This window comes from Chanodichthys erythropterus, chromosome 10 (genome assembly GCF_024489055.1).
Source record: "Chanodichthys erythropterus isolate Z2021 chromosome 10, ASM2448905v1, whole genome shotgun sequence".
In the NCBI taxonomy this organism is placed as follows: Eukaryota; Metazoa; Chordata; class Actinopteri; order Cypriniformes; family Xenocyprididae; genus Chanodichthys; species Chanodichthys erythropterus.
The window spans coordinates 24171283-24189908 of NC_090230.1; the positions used below are offsets into that span (position 1 = coordinate 24171283).

General features: G+C 35.8%; 1 protein-coding gene across 1 annotated transcript; it reads right to left on the reverse strand.

Moving 5' to 3' along the window:
• Positions 1–965: 965 nt before the first annotated feature.
• On the reverse strand, positions 966–18416 carry LOC137028204 (uncharacterized). Its single transcript, XM_067396973.1, has 5 exons — positions 18289–18416; positions 17811–18137; positions 14504–14818; positions 2004–2330; positions 966–1057 (listed from the first exon to the last, which is right to left on the reverse strand). Exons 1-5 carry the CDS (start codon positions 18335–18337, stop codon positions 966–968), a joined length of 1110 nt encoding a protein of 369 aa, XP_067253074.1. The 5' UTR covers positions 18338–18416.
• Between the last annotated feature and the right edge of the window lie 210 nt (positions 18417–18626).

Sequence of the window (18626 nt, forward strand, 5' to 3'; positions counted from 1 at the left end):
TTTTCACTTATGAATAACATTGAGTACCTTTAGTGTTTTCAATGATGTGCAGCCTATACATATCTGTTTACATCTCAAAAAAGTGTTTTGGGATTTCATGACACTTTAAAGTAATCCATGCTGTATTGGCAAGTTGTGAGAAAAGAAACCGGCCCAAGTCCGCTGAGCGGATCTGGACCAGAACTTATGAAGCATCTGGGCCAGATCTGGTTAAGATGATTTTTGCTATCTGGGTGAGCATCAGTCACATGACACGATGGTGGCGGTTGAGGTCTGTCTTGCAACAAAGGCTGTTACTGGAAAAGAGTCACTGTTTAAAAAAACGTTAATCTAAAAGAAAATATTAATACTTTTAGTTTGAAACTCCCCAAAATGGATGAAATGTGCTGATCTGAAGGTCACAGTATTAATATGCAAATCATGGATATATAAAGAGATTCATATGCAGCTGAGAATCAGTATTATATTTCACATACACATAATATGATATACAGTATATTAATATTTCACATTCACACATATTTTACAGAGATTTTGTTCTTGTCAAACATTAGCGTTCACTAATTCTGCACTTTATTTCACAGTAAAGCTGTTTCTCATAAAGAGGAAGTTAAATTTCACCCACTCTTCGTGGCTCAAGACATGCAAACACAAACTCACATTAACCACAAACGTCCAGAGATAAACACTTTCTCATGCACATGATCTCTACCCAACAGATGAAACTACATTCACATTATATATCTGAAGATGAAGCCTTCTGTAGATTGAGCCTATAGAAACAATACTGTAAAAATACAGTAAAAACATCACAAAATTAAACATTCTTGCTAACAAGGACAGTAAATCTCTAGCATCAGTCACATGTGTGTCTCTTGAGGTCAGGGCAGTGAGGTTTACACACTCAGATCTTATAGCTTGTCTCCGTTACACGTTAAACCTGCAGCTAAATGAATACATTCGGTCTAGTGAGTTTGTAGTGAGATTAGCACATTATTGATCTGATTGACTGTGAGGTCATACAGCTTTTCTGGGATTGTATTGACTAGATCCTGAGCTCAATAAGGGGAACAGACACACAAGAACAGCCACTGAGTCTCAAGAGCTTCTGGAAGATGTTTGTCTTCAGCTTCTTCATTAAATCTCAGCAGATCAGGTGAAGATGGGAACTAAATATTCCTTTCACACTCATTTAAAGTTTAAAGACACGTGCTGCACCATCTTTTCTCACAACTAACTTCACTTTTCCTTCATTACAAATCAAAGAGCGACTTTAAATCTTAGATTTCAAACCCTGGAGCTCTTCATCTGACTGGTTGTGTCAAATGAGTTATATTCCTCACAGCAAGAACGGTCAGATCTGTGTCAGTTCATGAAGATGAGATTCACTGCAGCAGTTCAAGCAGCTGATGGACACAAGATACTGACTGATAGTTTTGATATCGACTCCTGCTCTGTTCAGAGACTCATTATTCATTTCTGCTCATCTCATGTTGATCTTCAGCTCGTGTCTCAGCTGGTGAACCGTTTATGATAATACAAATATTTACACATGGTAAGAAATTAGCTGGAAATAAAAGCAGTTGAATGTGAGGACGTTTGTTTTTTGCTGAATTTGATCTTCCAGAGTGATGAAAAGCATTTCCAATGGAGGAGATGATTCAGTGTGTAAAAACTCTTGTGTGGAGATGGTTTAGGCACTTCGGTATGTTTGAATCACTTTCATTTAGTGTGAGCTTTATGAGTTTGACATAAAAATTATTACAGAATGAAAAAGTAGTGTGAATTTTCAGATGAATTACACCAGAAATAAGAGGCCTGTTTCATTGTCAGGCATTTGACATGAAATTACATCGAGAAATGTGTGAAAGCGGTTGAAAAAATCCCCATAACTAATTTTTTTTTTCTTTTTTTTAATTTTGCAGAATAACGAAGAATTAGTTCAATAAATATGCAGAATATGTAGTGTAATATAATATAGAGATCTGTAGTTGTGTACTCACCATAGACAGTAACATTGAATCTGTGTCTATACGATGAGCTCTTGCTGATGCTGATCTCAGCTTCATATTCTCCAGCATGTTCAGTTGTGATGTTTGTGATGGTCAGAGATCCAGTTTTATTGTCCAGCTTCAGTCTGTCTCTGAATCTCTCAGTAAGATTAACAGGGATGTCGATGGTCAATGCAAAGATTTTAGCTATTAGACTCCCATTAGTTCCGAATTTCCACTTTATCCGATCACCTTTCTGTAGTTCAGTAACATTAGTCTGTAGAGTGACTGAATCTCCCTCCATCACTGACACTGACTTCAGTTCATCAGCAAACACTCCTGAAGAACAAACACAAACAGTCTCTCAGCAACACATATTAAAGTTAAGTTTAATAAAGCTTTAACTGAAGTTTGCCATCGTTTTGAAATGATTACAAACTTTGGAAAAGTAGAAAGACAGAAACTGCAAAAATAGAAATGTATGAAAATAGAGTTATGACAGTAAATAGATCAGTGTCAGTTTCCATTTTCTTTTTTATTTATTGATGGTGGAACTGAAGTTCATTAGAGCTAAAATAACATTTTACTGCTTTTTAAAAAAGCAGTAAAAACTTTAACTTTTTTTAAAAAAATAAACAGCTTAATCCTTAAAATGGTAAAAACGGACTGAAAGTTCAGCTGCTCTGTTTGGTATTCTAGTGTAACAGGACAATCAGAGAAATACAAATAATTGATGAATAATGATTAAACAAATGCACTAAATCTGTAAGTGTTGTGAAATCTCAAACCAGGATCCAAATACACTTTATATCAAGATCACATTCTTCTGACTGATTTAAATAGTGTGCTATAGATCTGTACTAATATACCAAAAAAAACATAAATAAATAAATAAATTTTGCAACTAACCAGAAGACAAAAGCACAAAGATTTTTTTTTTTTAATCATTCTTCCAACAGCTCTGACAGACAGCTCATGACTTCAATACAGAGAGTCGTGAAATCATGTAAGAAAAATTATACTTCTGTCTCTGTGTTTCTGTGAGTGAACATGAGGAGCTTGTTGAGGCTGTAGTTCAGTTTCTCAGTAGTGATACAGTTTTTTCTCTGGGCTGAGCCTTTGTGTTTATCATGTGGTGTTGATATCAGACAGCAAACAAAAAACTGTTACAATGAAAGAACTAAACTGTATATGTTTTTTATTATTTCTCTCTGATCATACAATTGTTCTGTTGCTCTTCTAAATGACTAAGCAAACTGCCATGATTTTACTTTTGATGTGGTATAAAATTAGACATGCTCTGTCCCAGATTGCTCATAATGTGGATGTGTGATCTGCTATCCTTCAGTCACACGTTCATGCTTAATATGAGTTTTTTTGGTCACAATGAAAGTGTGTGATTTGTGTGTGTTTGTAGCATAATTAATCCATGATATGAATCTGTTTTTGGGTGCAGAGGAAGAGATTTTTTAATTTCTTGCTTTAGTTGCTCTTGCCCTCTTAACTTCAATGTGTTTCTAGCTGCTGTAACTGTGTTTCTGAAGCACATTTGTTATAGCAAAAGTTGTGAGAAGAAAAGCTGATTAAAGGTGCCCTAGATGTAATATAAGTCCTAGGTGTCTCCTGAATGTGTCTGTGAAGTTTCAGCTCAAAATACCCCATAGATTTTTTTCAAATTAATTTTTTTAACTGCCTATTTTGGGGCATCATTACCTAAGCACCGATTCAGGCTGCGGCCCCTTTAAACATATGAGATTTATATAAGAAGGAGGAAACAATGGAGTTTGAGACTCACTGTATGTCATTTCCATGTACTGAACTCTTTTTATTTAACTATGCCAATAAACACCTTTAAATGGTGATGATTATTGATGTTTCACTGATCTCTGAGGACATATATATATATATATATATATATAATAACCAGCGACCAGAAGCTGACTTCAGTTCATTTAGGCACATATGAACACTGAAATCACACTCGGATCCTCACTAACACTCTGAGATCATCTAGTCTTGGCCTGTGATCTCCGTCCTCTTAAACAAACTCTGGAACGATTCACTTGTGTTGAGAAAACAATCCAAAATAACAGACCAATGCATCAGGCTTCATCACAATGAATGATGGGTAATTACACACACAGTGTTTGTTTTGCTAATGCTTCTCAAAATGAATGGGTTCATCTGGAGCAAAGATAAAGAGAAATGACTAACTGAAATTTGGTCAAAGATATTTCAGAACAACTGTTCAAAACACACAAGAATACCACCGAACGCTTGATTCTTGCTCACAATGATAAAGTAATAACAGCAAAGAAAGCCACAATAAGCCCATGATCTGTTGTCTGTCCATCCTGACGGATGACCGATATGAGCCGAATCCTGGAACACACACAGCAGCACGCTGACCAATGAGAGGACAGTTCACTCACATGTGACTCAAATTAACAAATTTTGGTCCATAATGTGAAAGTGAACTGAACCAAGAAGAAACTGCAACACTGTAAAAGTGTAACATTGTAATTTTAATCCCCGTTTCAGAACAAATGATCCACAGGAGTGAAAATACCTTCAGTCATTGTAAGTGATGCTTCAGTATAAAAACTTTTATGTGGAGATGGTTCATCATATTTGCACTTGGCTTTATGTGTTTTGAGAAATAAATGTTAAATATAATTTTACAGTATTATGAATAATTATGACAATAAATGACTTACCAACCAGACAGCAACAGCAAAAAATAAATGCGTGAAACATTTTCTTCATCAGTTCAGTGGTCTGAAATAGTTTCAGTCTGAAATCCTGTGAGTGTCTGCAGTAAAGATGTGTGGAGAACAAGCTGCTGACAGTGTTAACTATTTACTAACTTCCTCCAGACTGAATTAGACCACGCCCCCGTCTCCAACCACACCCTCTCTCCAAAACCCCGCCCCCAATGTTGTGTTTGTATGTTTGTGCATCATAAGTGTAAAAGTTTATGAAAAAACGTGATGTCAGATCTTTTAAAGATGATTTTAGCCGTTGCTTTATTATTGTGAAAGATCAATCTACAAAGAGTTGAATTTGCCTAAATAATAATGATATAAAATCATTTGTAGTGTCTGAAATCATAGTGGATGTTATTGAGTGAACTCATTCAATCCCATAATGCACCACAACAGATTGTACAACTAATCATCTGCTAATGGACATGTCGTACTTCCCACTTCTGAAGTCGAGATTAAGAGCTCATCTCAGACTTGATAGGGCGCAAGTTTAACTAGGAAACTCATATTTACGATAATTTTGATAATTCAAAAAGCTTATGCTGTATGTCCTGCACCTTCCCTATTCAACTTGTGGAATGAATGCAGCGTCAGTTCCATTTTTTCCGTAAGTTAAATAGGAAGCGTAGGAAGTACAGCATAAACTTTTTAAAGAATATGGAAGGTGGAACCACATGCAAGGCGATCATTTGTGTTTATACAGTTGGCATAGTTTATACAGTAAGCATATACAGTTGCTGGGTTTTTTTTCGAAAATGACTGATCGTTTCTGTCATGATCATGAGTTGGAGTGCCCCGTTTAGCCACCAGAGGGCACTCCAACATGGACTATTGTTCACCTTAAACTACATTACCCATACTCACCTCCTGGACTCATTATCCCATGTCATTGCACCTAGCTGTTTTGTGTTTCCTCATTAGTGTCCGTCTATTTAGTCTCAGTTGTTTCTACCTTGTTCGTTGTTTTGTTACGTGCACTTTTGTATTCCTGGCTTTCTGTTATGTGGACTGTTTCTTGGATTTTGACCCTTGCCTGTTCTCTGGATTTCGACTTTGGATTACCCAATAAAGCTGCGATTGGATTCTAACATCTTGTTTTTGTGCATCCGTGACATTTTCGCTAGATGAGACCCTTTTCCGTCTGGTATCGTTTAAAGCTCTTTGAAGCTGCACTGAAACTGTAATTTTGACCTTCAACTGTTTGGGCTCCATTGAAGTCCACTATAAGAATAATCCTGGAATGTTTTCATCAAAACCTTCATTTCTTTTCGACTGAAGAAAGAAAGACATGAACATCTTGGATGACATGGGGGTGAGTAAATTATCAGGAAAAGTTTATTTGAAAGTGGACTAATCCTTTAAACTACGCCAGAGCGGGTACACACCTCACACACCGGATACTCAAAGCAGTTGGACATAGTGGTGTATTAGAGGTTAAAAATGATATAAATACTGTTCGGTTTCTCGCACAAACCGATCGTTTCGTGTCTTAGGACATCAATGTGTCGTCACAAGCCGCAGGGTTTAATTTGGATTTGTCTGTGCGTGTTTTTTTTTTTTTTTTTTTTTTTTGACACTTATAGATTGTGTTCCCATTCACTCGCATTATAAGACTGACAGACGGCAACGGTTGTAGTTAAAAATCATCATTTGTGTTCTACTGAAGAAACAAAGTCACCTACATCTTGGATGCCCTGGGGGTAAGCAGATAAACATCACATTTACATTTTTGGGTGAACTATCCCTTTAAACTTTTAAGTTTTCTCACCTTTTCATTTTTTACAGTGTATGCATGTTCTTTGTGTGTGTGTGTGTGTGTGTGTGTGTGTGTGTGTGTGTGTGTGTGTGTGTGTGTGTGTGTGTGTGTGTGTGTGTGTGAATGTAAAGCCTCCTGTCAGCATAACAAATTTACTTCTCTTTGGTGGTTTATATGCTTTAAATAGCAGCTCTTAATGTCAAGCTTCCCAATCGCATCCATGTTTCCTTGTTGCTCTAAAGTGTCAATAACTTTCAGCTATAGTGTGCTGTGCAGATACATGTACATTGTGTGATTATATAGCAAAATCTCCAATAACTGACACTTTACAATATACATCATCATACCGCCCAGCCCTAATTCTGTTTTATTGAAGAAAAAAAGAGCTGACTCTAAGTTTTCATAATTGTGACTTTATATCTTGCATTGCAACTTTATTTGAAGTTTCTTTTTTGTTGATGGAAATAGTCTAGTTTTAATGTAAAAATATATATGTATAGTTTGCTACCATTTTTGCATGATTTGAATTAATGTTTAAGTGATTATGAGCAGATTTGAGCTGAATTGAGTGCACTGGACTGACCTGCCTTCAGGTTTGAACATTTATCTTGTGTTCATGGTCTTTCCTGTCAGAATTACGGTCATCTTGTGTTGGCAGTAATGGCAATGAATTGTAATTATTTTGTTATTTTTATCACTAAGAGGTCCAGTGGACTTCTCGTTTTTATGTTAACCATCTGTGCTGCAGAATATTTTCTCAGGACTAACTTCATGTTTTTGATAGTTGCATAACTGGTGACGCAATAGATTTTGGGTTCCCATAAAGTTCCTCAGAATAACTCAGATTTAATTCCAAAAATAAGCCTGTATATCACTTTGTAATATGTAACATTTATATATACAGCAAAAACTCCAGTGTTAAATGAACTCTCCTGGGAGTATATGTGAGATCACACTCACGAGTGTTAAAGTGTTAAAATAAGAGCAGTGTTAAAGTTTATGAAATATTACGTTACTAATTGAGTGACGATTGACCATTATTGAATGGAAGAGAAAAGGAGAAAATGACTATTTAAGTCACCTTTATGGAGATCAGTGTTTGCTTTAGTTGGCTCTTGACCCCTTTTTTAATAATAGATTTTCTTTGGGTTGTTGTAACAGCTAGTCAAGCAAAGAGAAAAGATCAGGTGTTGGTTATGTTTTCACATAATCATTATTTGATCTGAATCACTGAACTCATTTAGAGCCCAATCTCTGAGTTAGATTTACATTATTGATTACAGCAGCACTGTGATTCTGCAGCAGAAGATCAGTTTTATCAATATAATCTGAAGGATTTGACAAAAGTTGTGATTAGAAAAATCTTTCTTTTAGGCATGAGGATGAAGATGATGAAGAATATTGTGAACAGTCTCTGCTGATGACAGGAACAGGCAGACGAGCTGAAATACATGAAATAAAGATATAAAGTGTTTATTGCAGCATCAGTGAGTTAGTGAGTGTCTCGTCTCATTCTGACAGTCCTGGGTTCTCATTTATAAAACTTGGTGTAGATTTAACCGTAAAAGTGTGCGTACGCCCAAAAGCTAGATTCTGTGTATGCACAAAAAAAAATCAGATTTGTAAAACCATGCGTACGCCAGAACCTGCGCACAAATCCCTTTATAAATCCCAGTCAGTGGAAGATTGTGCGTACGTGCATCACTATGGAATTACATTTGTGCCACAATTCTGTGCACGCAAGATCATATTTTGAGCGCACTAAAGGGCATTTCGTACGCGCGTGAACTGAGTTTTGTGGAGAAATGTTCGTCTCGCAAATAAAAATATTTTTTGAGCGAACGAAAATCAATTTTGCATTTAAAAGAAGTTTATTTGGATGTGGAAGAGGCTTTTGTTCAATGGCTTGAACACTATCAAAGTCCCTTTAGGTCTAAAGTCTTTGATACTATTTATTTTCAAATTCAGTTGTCTACCATTATTATTATTATTATTATTATTATTATTATTATTATTATTATTATTATTTAATCAAAATCATACCGTATTATTACATAAAGGCATGTCCCCCAGTGTTTCCTACACCTCAGTTAAATGGTAAGTAACTTCTTACTGAACTGCAGTTTATGTAATTAGATGGACAGACTTTAGCCCATTTAATTAATTAAGAGTGTAAGCAAGGTACAGTACTTGCCTCTGGATATTTAAAAATAAAACATATCAAATAAATGCAGAAATGCAATGTAATAACAGTAAAGTAATTATCAAAATACTTCACACTATTTAGGATGGATAGTATGCACATTGGGATGCAGGCTTGTTCTCCCTGTGCCAAACAAACAAACAAAAAAAAATCTAATTATGTGGGTAACAATGACATATATGCACATATAATAGTAAGTTTGTGGGTCACACACCCAAGATTTATACTGATATATTTGCATATATGTCATTGTTACCCACATAATTAGATTTTTTTTTTTTTTTTGGCACAGGGAGATCAAGCCTGCATCCCAATGTGCATACTATCCATCCTAAAAAGTGTGAAGTATTTTGATAATTACTTTACTGTTATTACATTGCATTTCTGCATTTATTTGATGTTTTATTTTAAAATATAATATTAACTAATTAAAAGGGCAAAAGTCTGTCCATCTTCATGTCTGAAAGCATGTAACATTAGAGACCCCCGCTCAGTCACTTTCCACTAATTACATAACCTGCAGTTCAATAAGAAGTTAACTAACTTTCCAGTTAATTGACTATATTCATGGCTACTTCCTGGTTGTGGTTAAGCCAGCTCAGGCATTTCCAGTGAACTGTTAGATGTTCATTCTGTACTCGCTGTACATCGACACAAAACCATCAATGATTGACTTTTTAATGTTGCATTCATATTTTAATGCAGTTATCACATATACCTAATTTTTATTGTTTTTATTGATTGCAATAAAGACAAAGCTATTGGGACCGTTTACAAATGACATGTCTGTAATTAGACACGCACACTTGCACATAATTTTCCAGCACTTCTTATTTTTAATGTGATGACCACTAACATTACTTGTTCATCCTTCTGAGATTGTCCCCATTGTAAAAACCAAACGTTTCAAAATGTAGAAAATTCAACATTTGATAAACTTATTTTAAAATAAAAAAAACACAATAATTACCACTTTAACCAGCAGGTGGCAGCAGAGTAGCATTTTTTTGTGCATATATTTCACTTTGTTTCGTTTTTTTTAAATATTAAATTCTAAACATTAATATTAAACATTATAAAATAACTAGGTTTAAAATACATTTTGTCAAAATGTTATAAGTATTTAATACTCCATTTTATGAAAAACAATAACTTTTCTTGTGAATGAATTAGGCTACACAACAGCTGTCAGTCAGTGCAGCACAAGATCAATGATTTCAGCACACTTGTAAAAACCATATGTAAAAATGTAAAAACACACACTTTATTCAATTAATCTAACTAAAGTGCACAATATTTAATTTTTGATGCTTTTTTTCACACAAAGTGTGAAAACTGATGGTCGAATTGAATTTAGCCGAGGAGGAACACTGAGGTACGTCTTAATAAATAAATAAGTAATCATTTCTCACGTTTGAATAACTAAAATATATAATAATAATGTAGACATCTGAACTTGAAAATAAATAGTATCAAAGACTTTAGACCTAAAGGGACTTTGATAGTGTTGAAGCCATTGAACAAAAGCCTCTTCCACTATGTATTTTTCCTCTTCCTCTGTCAGTAAAGCAGGGAGTCTTGTGATTGGTTGTCAAGCCAGCCAATCAGAATTTAGCTGCCTCATCTCTGATTGGCTGGAATTGTGGCACATTGTAACGCTCTGTTGTGTTGAGCACATGAGCCATCGGCGATTGAGAGTGCTCAGTGTGGGTATGAGGAGAGCAAGCAAGTGAAACGTTGCACACGCGAAAGAGAAGATCTGCGCACATCCAAATAAATTTCTTTTAAATGCAAAATTGATTTTCGTTCGCTCAAAAAATATTTTTATCTGCGAGACGAACATTTCTCCGCGAAACTCAGTTCACGCGCGTACGAAATGCCCTTTAGTGTGCTCAAAATATGATCTTGCGCACGCGGAATTGTGGCACAAATGTAATTCCATACATCTCCACCCTGTCTCCTCCCCGAAATCACCATATATGGAGCTTAAGACGTCTAGTTTTACTATGCATAACCTCATCTGCATATCATTTCCATGCACGTTCACATCCACGTGACACCACGGTTAACCCGTCAAGGCATCAAGACATTAGAAAATATTAAATATGGACTATAAATGCAATTTGTGCATTACACTACATTGATAAAAATCATCCAACATCCTCTTTATGTTTTAGAATAAATATATCAAAATATCCATTAAAACAAAAATTGTATAAAAATACTTCAGATAAAGGTTTTAATATGGAGTTGATTTATTCATTTCCACTGGCCAAATAGTATTTTAATAGTTTAAAACAATTTAAAATAAATTTATGCAGTTTTGCCGATAAAGTGAACATATCTTTTAGGAAGTTTATAGGCTATTTTTAGTGTAAACGTTTAGGCTAGGCCTTCTCATTTATTGCTGTGTAATTGTCTGTCTTGGCGCGTCACTGACAAAGTATTTTAAAAAAGGAAATGTGCAAATCTTACCGTTTTCCTCAAATTATATCCTTCAAATACAGTGGTAACTGTTTGAAGATCCTTCACAGGACATCAACACCTCCTGCAGCTGCGGTTATACACTAAGATATCATCATTGACTTGACTTGACTTGACTATTCAAACTGGACAACGGACCCTAGACCACCGAATCCATGTCTTCCATAACATCCAAGTTAAGTGTGCATCACTGATCATCGTTCTTCTCGCTAAAATATTTCGTCATAACATCTGCAGTTTAGTTTAAAGAGGAATTATTGTGCTCCCAGCGCTCCTCACTGCTGTCATTAAAACAGCGTCACAGGAAAACTGATCGAAAGTAGCACATCTGCTATCTAAATTCATATTATTTTTGTTTAACTTCTCCGTACTAGGCCTAATGATTCACTAATGGCAATAAGCACTGAAATTACATTATGCAAAGTGTAGCCTAATATTAATGTAAATCAAAATGAAACGTGAGTTTCCATGCAAGTTTAAATCATTCTTTTATTTATTTAAACTGTTATTGTGAACATGCACTGTATTTATGATTATGACTCGTAATGAGGATTTAAAGTGGTTTTCCTTCATCTGCCGTCAGTCCCTCAGCTCACCATTGGTGTCGCCAATTCCCTTTGTCTCCAGAATGTGCGTGTAGGTGCGCGCATTTTCCCGTCAAGGAACTGGCGTACGCACGTTTTCAGGCCCTTTTATGCTCCACACAAGAAAAAAAAACATATATGAAGTATATGATGAAGATGACAGAAGCTCATTCTTCATTTCAGGCATCTTGAGTTAAAATGAAGATGTTAAAATCAACAAATATTCAAATTCAGTGAATATTATCATTGGTGCTGCACATGTGTGACAGAGGTGAGTGATGTCCAGATGTTGAGTCTGGTTGCTGATGGGATTGTTCAGCACACAGCTGTAGGTGTTTTTATCCTGATATTCCACCTCCAGAGGTAGAGAGAGACTGATGCTGAGATCAGACACACTGATGCTGGACAATAAACTGTTTCCTTTGTACCAGGAGAGAGTCACATGACCCACATTCACAGCTGAACACACCAATGAACATGATGATGATGATGATGAAGAACATTGAAGAGTTTCTGCTGATGACAGGAACAGGCAGACGAGCTGGAAAACATGAAAAAATATCAGAAAGTGTTCAGTATCAGTCAGTGATCTTCACTCCTCTCTAGACATTTTTAAATATTATTGTTTACACACATGAACAAATATCAGAGAGAAAAATGATTCATCATGATTCATTCATTCATGAAACTCTTGATCAGTCTCTTTCTCACACTGTTGGTCAGTAGTTGATAAACTCCAGCATGTTTCATTGTGATGTTTGTGATGGTCAGAGATCCAGTTTGATGATCTGCATTCAGTCTGTTTCTGAATCTCTCATCATATAAAATGACTGACATTGATTTCAGCTATTAAAGTGTTTTCAGGTCCAAACCTCCACTAAACATCCTCCATCATTTCAGTAAGATCAGAGTTTAGAGTGACTGAATCACTGACACTGACTTCAGTTCATCCTCACCAAACACTCCTGAAGAACAGCCCATCCAGACAGCAGGTGCTCCGAGCCGGATCTGCGTTACTGTCACATCCATTTCACTGATCTAATACAGATCTAATCCAGGCCCGGAGATTCAGTGGGCGGGAACAACAGTCACAAAACAGATTTGCTTTCCGTATTCTTCAAAAAGCTTACGATGCGAACGCAGCGCCAATTCCATTTTTTTTTCCTTAAGTAGAATAGGGAAGGTGTAGGACATACAGCGTAAGCTTTTTGAAGAATACGGAAAGCAGAACCACGTGCAAGGCGATCATTTGTGTTTATAAAGCATACACAGTTGTATTTTTGTAGAAAATGACGATCGTTTCACTAAATAAGACTCTTATTCCTCGTCTGGTATCATTTAAAGCTCTTTGAAGCGGCACTGAAACTGTCATTTTGACCTTCAACCGTTTGGAGGCCATTGAAGTCCACTATAAGGAGAAAAATCCTGGATAATTTCTTTTCGACTGAAGAAAGAAAGACATGAACATCTTGGATGATACGGGGGTGAGTAAATTATCAGGAAAAGTTTATTTGAAAGTGAACTAATCCTTTAAAGAATATTTATGGTTTTGGCCACCAGATGGCCCCAAAACACCAGATTAATCTAATGAACCTTTTCTGATCCAGTTCAGAGGAGAGCATTGGTAAGCAAAGCTTTGTTTCAACATCACTATTTTTATGTTACATTTATGCATTCAGCAGATGCTTCTGTCCAAAGTTACATTCATCAAAGAGCCAATAATTGTTGTAGAACACAATCCCAGTGGATTAGACAACTACTGTAGATAAGAGGAGAGAAGACTGGACAAGGCTGTGTCCTGTGCTCTTTTTGATCTTATGTGTTTGATCTCATATTCTGTCTTAGCAGGAAAACCAGTCTTTATTAAACCAATGTAATTAAAAGCAAATATATTTTGCAAACATCTCCTCACTTTTGGTCAATATACTGAATCAGTCCAAGATCAGGACTCAAAGAATTGTCCTAATAAAGACTGTAATTTACTATTTTGCAGAGAAAAAGCATCTCTTTCCATTAATGACAATGTAGTAAAGTTTTTTGGAGGCTTTTAATAGTGTACGATAAACATGTTTTTCACTGTTGGTAAAAAAGGAGTGTTAATGCTGAGCATCAGTCACATGACACGAGGGCGGTTGAGGTCTGATCTCGCCTCACTGCTAGTGTTTGTTACTGGAAAAGAGTCACTGTTTCAAAAACGTTACACTTAAAGAAAATATTAATACTTTTAGTTTGAAACTCCCCAAAATGTATGAAACGTGCTTATCTGAAGGTCACAGTATTAATATGCAAATCATGGATATATAAAGAGATTCATATGCAGCTGAGAATCAGTATTATATTTCACATACACATAATATGATATACAGTATATTAATATTTTTTTCTTGTCAAACATTAGCATCACTAATTCTGTACTTTATTTCACAGTAAAGCTGTTTCTCATAAAGAGTAAGTTGAACTATGGGCGTTCTTTCACCCACACACTATTCACAGCTCAAGACATACAAACACAAACTCACATTAACCACAAACGTCCAGAGATAAACACATTCTCATGCACATGTTCTCTACCCAACAGATGAAACTACATTCACATTATATATCTGAAGATGAAGCCTTCTGTAGATTGAGCCTAGCCTTATTTTGCAGTATTAATAAGAATTATGTCAATAAATATGCAGAATCTGTAATGTAATATAATAGTGTAGTTGTGTACTCACCATAGACAGTAACAGTGAATCTGTGTTTAGTCTCTGAGCTGCTGAGGCTGATCTCAACTTCATAATCTCCAGCATGTTCAGTTGTGATGTTTGTGATGGTCAGAGATCCAGTTTTAATGTCCAGCTTCAGTCTGTCTCTGAATCTCTCATCAAGATGATCAGGGATCTTACTGGTCACTCCATCAGTTTCAGCTAAAAGATTCCTGTTAGTTCCAAATGTCCACATTATCTCATCATCTGTCTGTATTTCAGTATCAGTCTGTAGAGTGACTGAATCTCCCTCCATCACTGACTTCAGTTCATCAGCAAACACTCCTGAAGAACAAACACAAACAGTCTCTCAGTCACACATATTAAAGTTCAGTTAAATAATAAAGCTTTAATTGAAGTTAGCCATAGTTTTAAAATGATTACAAACTCTGGGCAAAATCCTCAGTGTTAAATTAACACTGAATCAGTGTTGAAGTTAAGTAGATAATTAAGTGATTAATTAAGTGCTGATTAGTCATTATTCTGCTGTTAACAAGCAGAATCACTGAAGGACAGAGGAACACAAGAACTACAAATGACTTCAGTCACAGGCTTAAAGCCGGGAGCACACTGTGCGATTTATAACAGTCCTTTATGATTGTTGCTTGTCAGACTGTCCGAACATGATCCTCATGTCACACTGTGGGATCCCAGCTGTCATTTATGTCAGACGTGTTAAAAACGGACGGGCGCATGAAAACTTGTCCAGAGTTTTACATCATCAAACCACACACATTCGGTGACTGTGAGCCGCGTTACACACGGGACTGAAATAGCGGCTAACAAAGACATCTCTAGTGTTCATTTTGATAATGGCTTTGCTTGAAAAACTAAGACAATTTGACACTTACCGCAGGAGGTCACACTGCAGGACTGTGCGCCAAATCTTCTGACACTGCCCGAATTTCATCTGAAGTAAAATTTGATCCCAACGGTCATTAACCGGCTGTTGGTGAACATGTCAAACTAGTGATCAAAGACTACAGATTTTAGCCTAGGATTATATGAATCTTTTAGGATTTGCTAAATTTGTCTCAGACGACCAAATCGTGACCAAAATCACACAGTGTGAACCAGCCTTAAGATGAAATCAAGTGAACATAAAAGACATTAAATCTCTGAGGATCTGATTCAACAACTCCACAAACAGCATTACCAGCTTCACTTATTACTAACCAGACTGACTTTATTTCTGTCACACGTCTACAGAAGATCTTATTGATTTAGATGTTGATGATTTGTTGAAAATAAGTTCTGGTCGAAGTCACCATTACAGTGGTTAGTTCTTGCTTTAGTTAAGCAATTTGACTCTTGACTTTTTAATATTACTTTTCTTTGGTTGCTTTAATTGTGTTTGTTATGGCAAGAACAATAAAAGAACATGTGATCAGATGATGTTGGCTTGATGGTAAGGGTGTAATCATCATGTTATGGTCTCATTAACTGATCTTATTCAGTCGAGTTTCTGTGTTGTAAGAACTGCACATGATTAACTTGAAAAATATTAATAAATGTTCACATATTGTTATTTTTAAACAGACACCAGCTGAATATACACATATCAAGAATCAGCATATGAACCTCAACAATGGTGACATACTTCATGCTGCAATGCATGCTGGGAGCCATAGGTTTTATACTAAGGTGTCTCCCAGCATGCATTGCGGCATGAAACATGTCACCATTGTTGAGATTCATATGCTGATTCTTGATGTCTGTGTTTTTCTGAGAATTTTATCCTAAATATATTTAAAAAATCAAAATGCATAATGACTGATCTCAAACAAACCAGTATGGACAGTGAAAAAAAATGAACATTAAGCAAACACTTACAGTCAGTAATTGAAGCAACTTTAAGATAATAAATATGTCACCTGGTCATTATGTCACCTGGTCAATTGTATGCTTTGACAAACACACAGTTAAAAAGGCCACAAACATATCAATCCCCAGAGTCAGGAGCCCGACTAAAGCAAACACTCGTCACTACAACAGTGAGTATAAACCAAACTATTATTAATACGATCTTCTGTATTCGTCTGGCAGAAATAAAGTCAGTCTGGTTAGTAATAAGTGAAGCTGGTAATGCTGTTTGTGGAGTTGTTGAATCAGATCTTCAGAGATTTAATGTCTTTTATCTTTAGTTGATTTCATTTGAAGTCAGTTGTAATTTTTGTGTTTCTCTTTCCTTCAGATTCTGCTCATTATCATCAGGTGTCTTCAATGCTCAATCATCACTTAATTAATCATTTAATTACCTAATTAGCTTCAACACTGCTCCAGTGTTACTCATAACGCTCTGAGTGTGGACTCATATAAACTGTTCATTTAACACTGGGAAATTTGCTGTGTAGAAAGACAGAAACTGCTAAAGATAGAAATGTATGAAAATAGAGTTATGACAGTAAATAGATCAGTGTCAGTTTCCTTTTCCTTTTTATTTATTGAAGGTGGAACTGAAGTTCATTAGAGCTAAAATAACATTTTACTACAAAAAAATTCAACACCTTGAACTTAAAATGGTAAAAACGGACTGAAAGTTCAGCTGCTCTGTTTGGTATTCTAGTGTAACAGGACAATCAGAGAAATACAAACAATTAATGAATAATGATTAAACAAATGCACTAAATCTGTAAGTGTTGTGAAATCTCAAACCAGGATCTGAATACACTTTATATCAAGATCACATTCTTCTGACTGATTTAAATTGTGTGCTATCAATCTGTACTAATACCAGAACTTCATGCTTATACTGAACACAAAACGCACATGACGTCAACTTTTGATAAATTTACATTTTTGTAGTTTACACGAAGATGACAATGTTATGGTTATCGTTTTCAAAAAAAAAAAGGCACCTCAGTCATTTCCTGTCGAACCAGCAACCTTTGCGTTACCAGTCAAACTCACTAACCATTAGGCACATGACTGCCCTCAAAACACTGTTGTAAAACACATAAAAAGAGTTGTTTCATATTTACACCTGGCCACTGCTTGCATGACATTAATATGGAGTAAGCTTCATGAGTTTTGAAATACTCTGACAGTATGACAGGTGTGACAGCGACAAATTATGTATAATATTACAAAAGTTAGAGGCTTTTCTCATGGTCAGTTTTCATTGTCTTTAGTCTTATGGATTAATAATTGGAAAGGAATTGTCATAGAAATGTGTCAGAATGTTATATATTTAATTTTATACTACTAGGAATAGATATGACAATGAATATCCCAAATCTGTAATATATAAAAGATTGAGCTGTAATTCTTTACTCACCAGTGACAGTAACAGTGAATCTGTGTGTGGTCGTCCTGCTGCTGCTGCTGATGGTCACTTCATAAAGTCCAGAGTCTGTGTTTCTGGTGTTTGTGATGGTCAGAGATCCAGTCTGATGATCCAGCTTCAGTCTGTCTCTGAATCTCTCATCAAGAACATCATCATATGTGGAGATTTCATCAAGCTCTCTGTTGATTTTAGCTATTCGAGTGTTTCCAAACTTCCACTCTATCACATCATCTGTCTGTATTTCAGTAAGATCAGTCTGTAGAGTGACTGAATCTCCCTCCATCACTGACACTGACTTCAGTTCATCAGCAAACACTCCTGAAGAACAAACAGTTTCTCAGTGAACAAGTAAATACAGTGGGTGAAAAATCTCTATTTTAATTGATTAATGGTGGAAGTTGAAGTTCATTAGAGCGTCACTCAAATAACATGCAACTGTTAAAACAACATAAATTTGTCTATAACTTACCAACCAGACAGCAACAGCAGAAAATAAATGTGTGAAACATTTTCTTCATCAATTCAGTGGTCTGAAATAGTTTCAGTCTGAAATCCTGTGAGTGTCTGCAGTAAAGATGTGTGGAGAACAAGCTGCTGACAGTGTTAACTATTTACTAACTTCCTCCAGACTGAATTAGACCACGCCCCCGTCTCCAACCACACCCTCTCTCCAAAACCCTGCCCCCAATGCTGTGTTTTGCAGTTGCTTTAATTGTGAAAGATCCATCTACAAAGTTATGAATTTAAAGTAAGTCATCTTAATGTATAAATAATACTAAAACAAAATCTTCATATTCATGCTAAGAA

What these genes read in the sequence shown, in the direction of transcription:
- LOC137028204 (XM_067396973.1), bottom strand. Translation starts at nt 18,337, where the DNA reads ATGAAGAAAATGTTTCACACATTTATTTTCTGCTGTTGCTGTCTGGTT. An exon ending in CTGCTGTTGCTGTCTGGTTG is followed by an intron (nt 18,138 to 18,288) that starts GTAAGTTATAGA and finishes TTTGTTCTTCAG; the next exon opens with GAGTGTTTGCTGATGAACTG. An exon ending in ATTCACTGTTACTGTCTATG is followed by an intron (nt 2,331 to 14,503) that starts GTGAGTACACAA and finishes TTTGTTCTTCAG; the next exon opens with GAGTGTTTGCTGATGAACTG.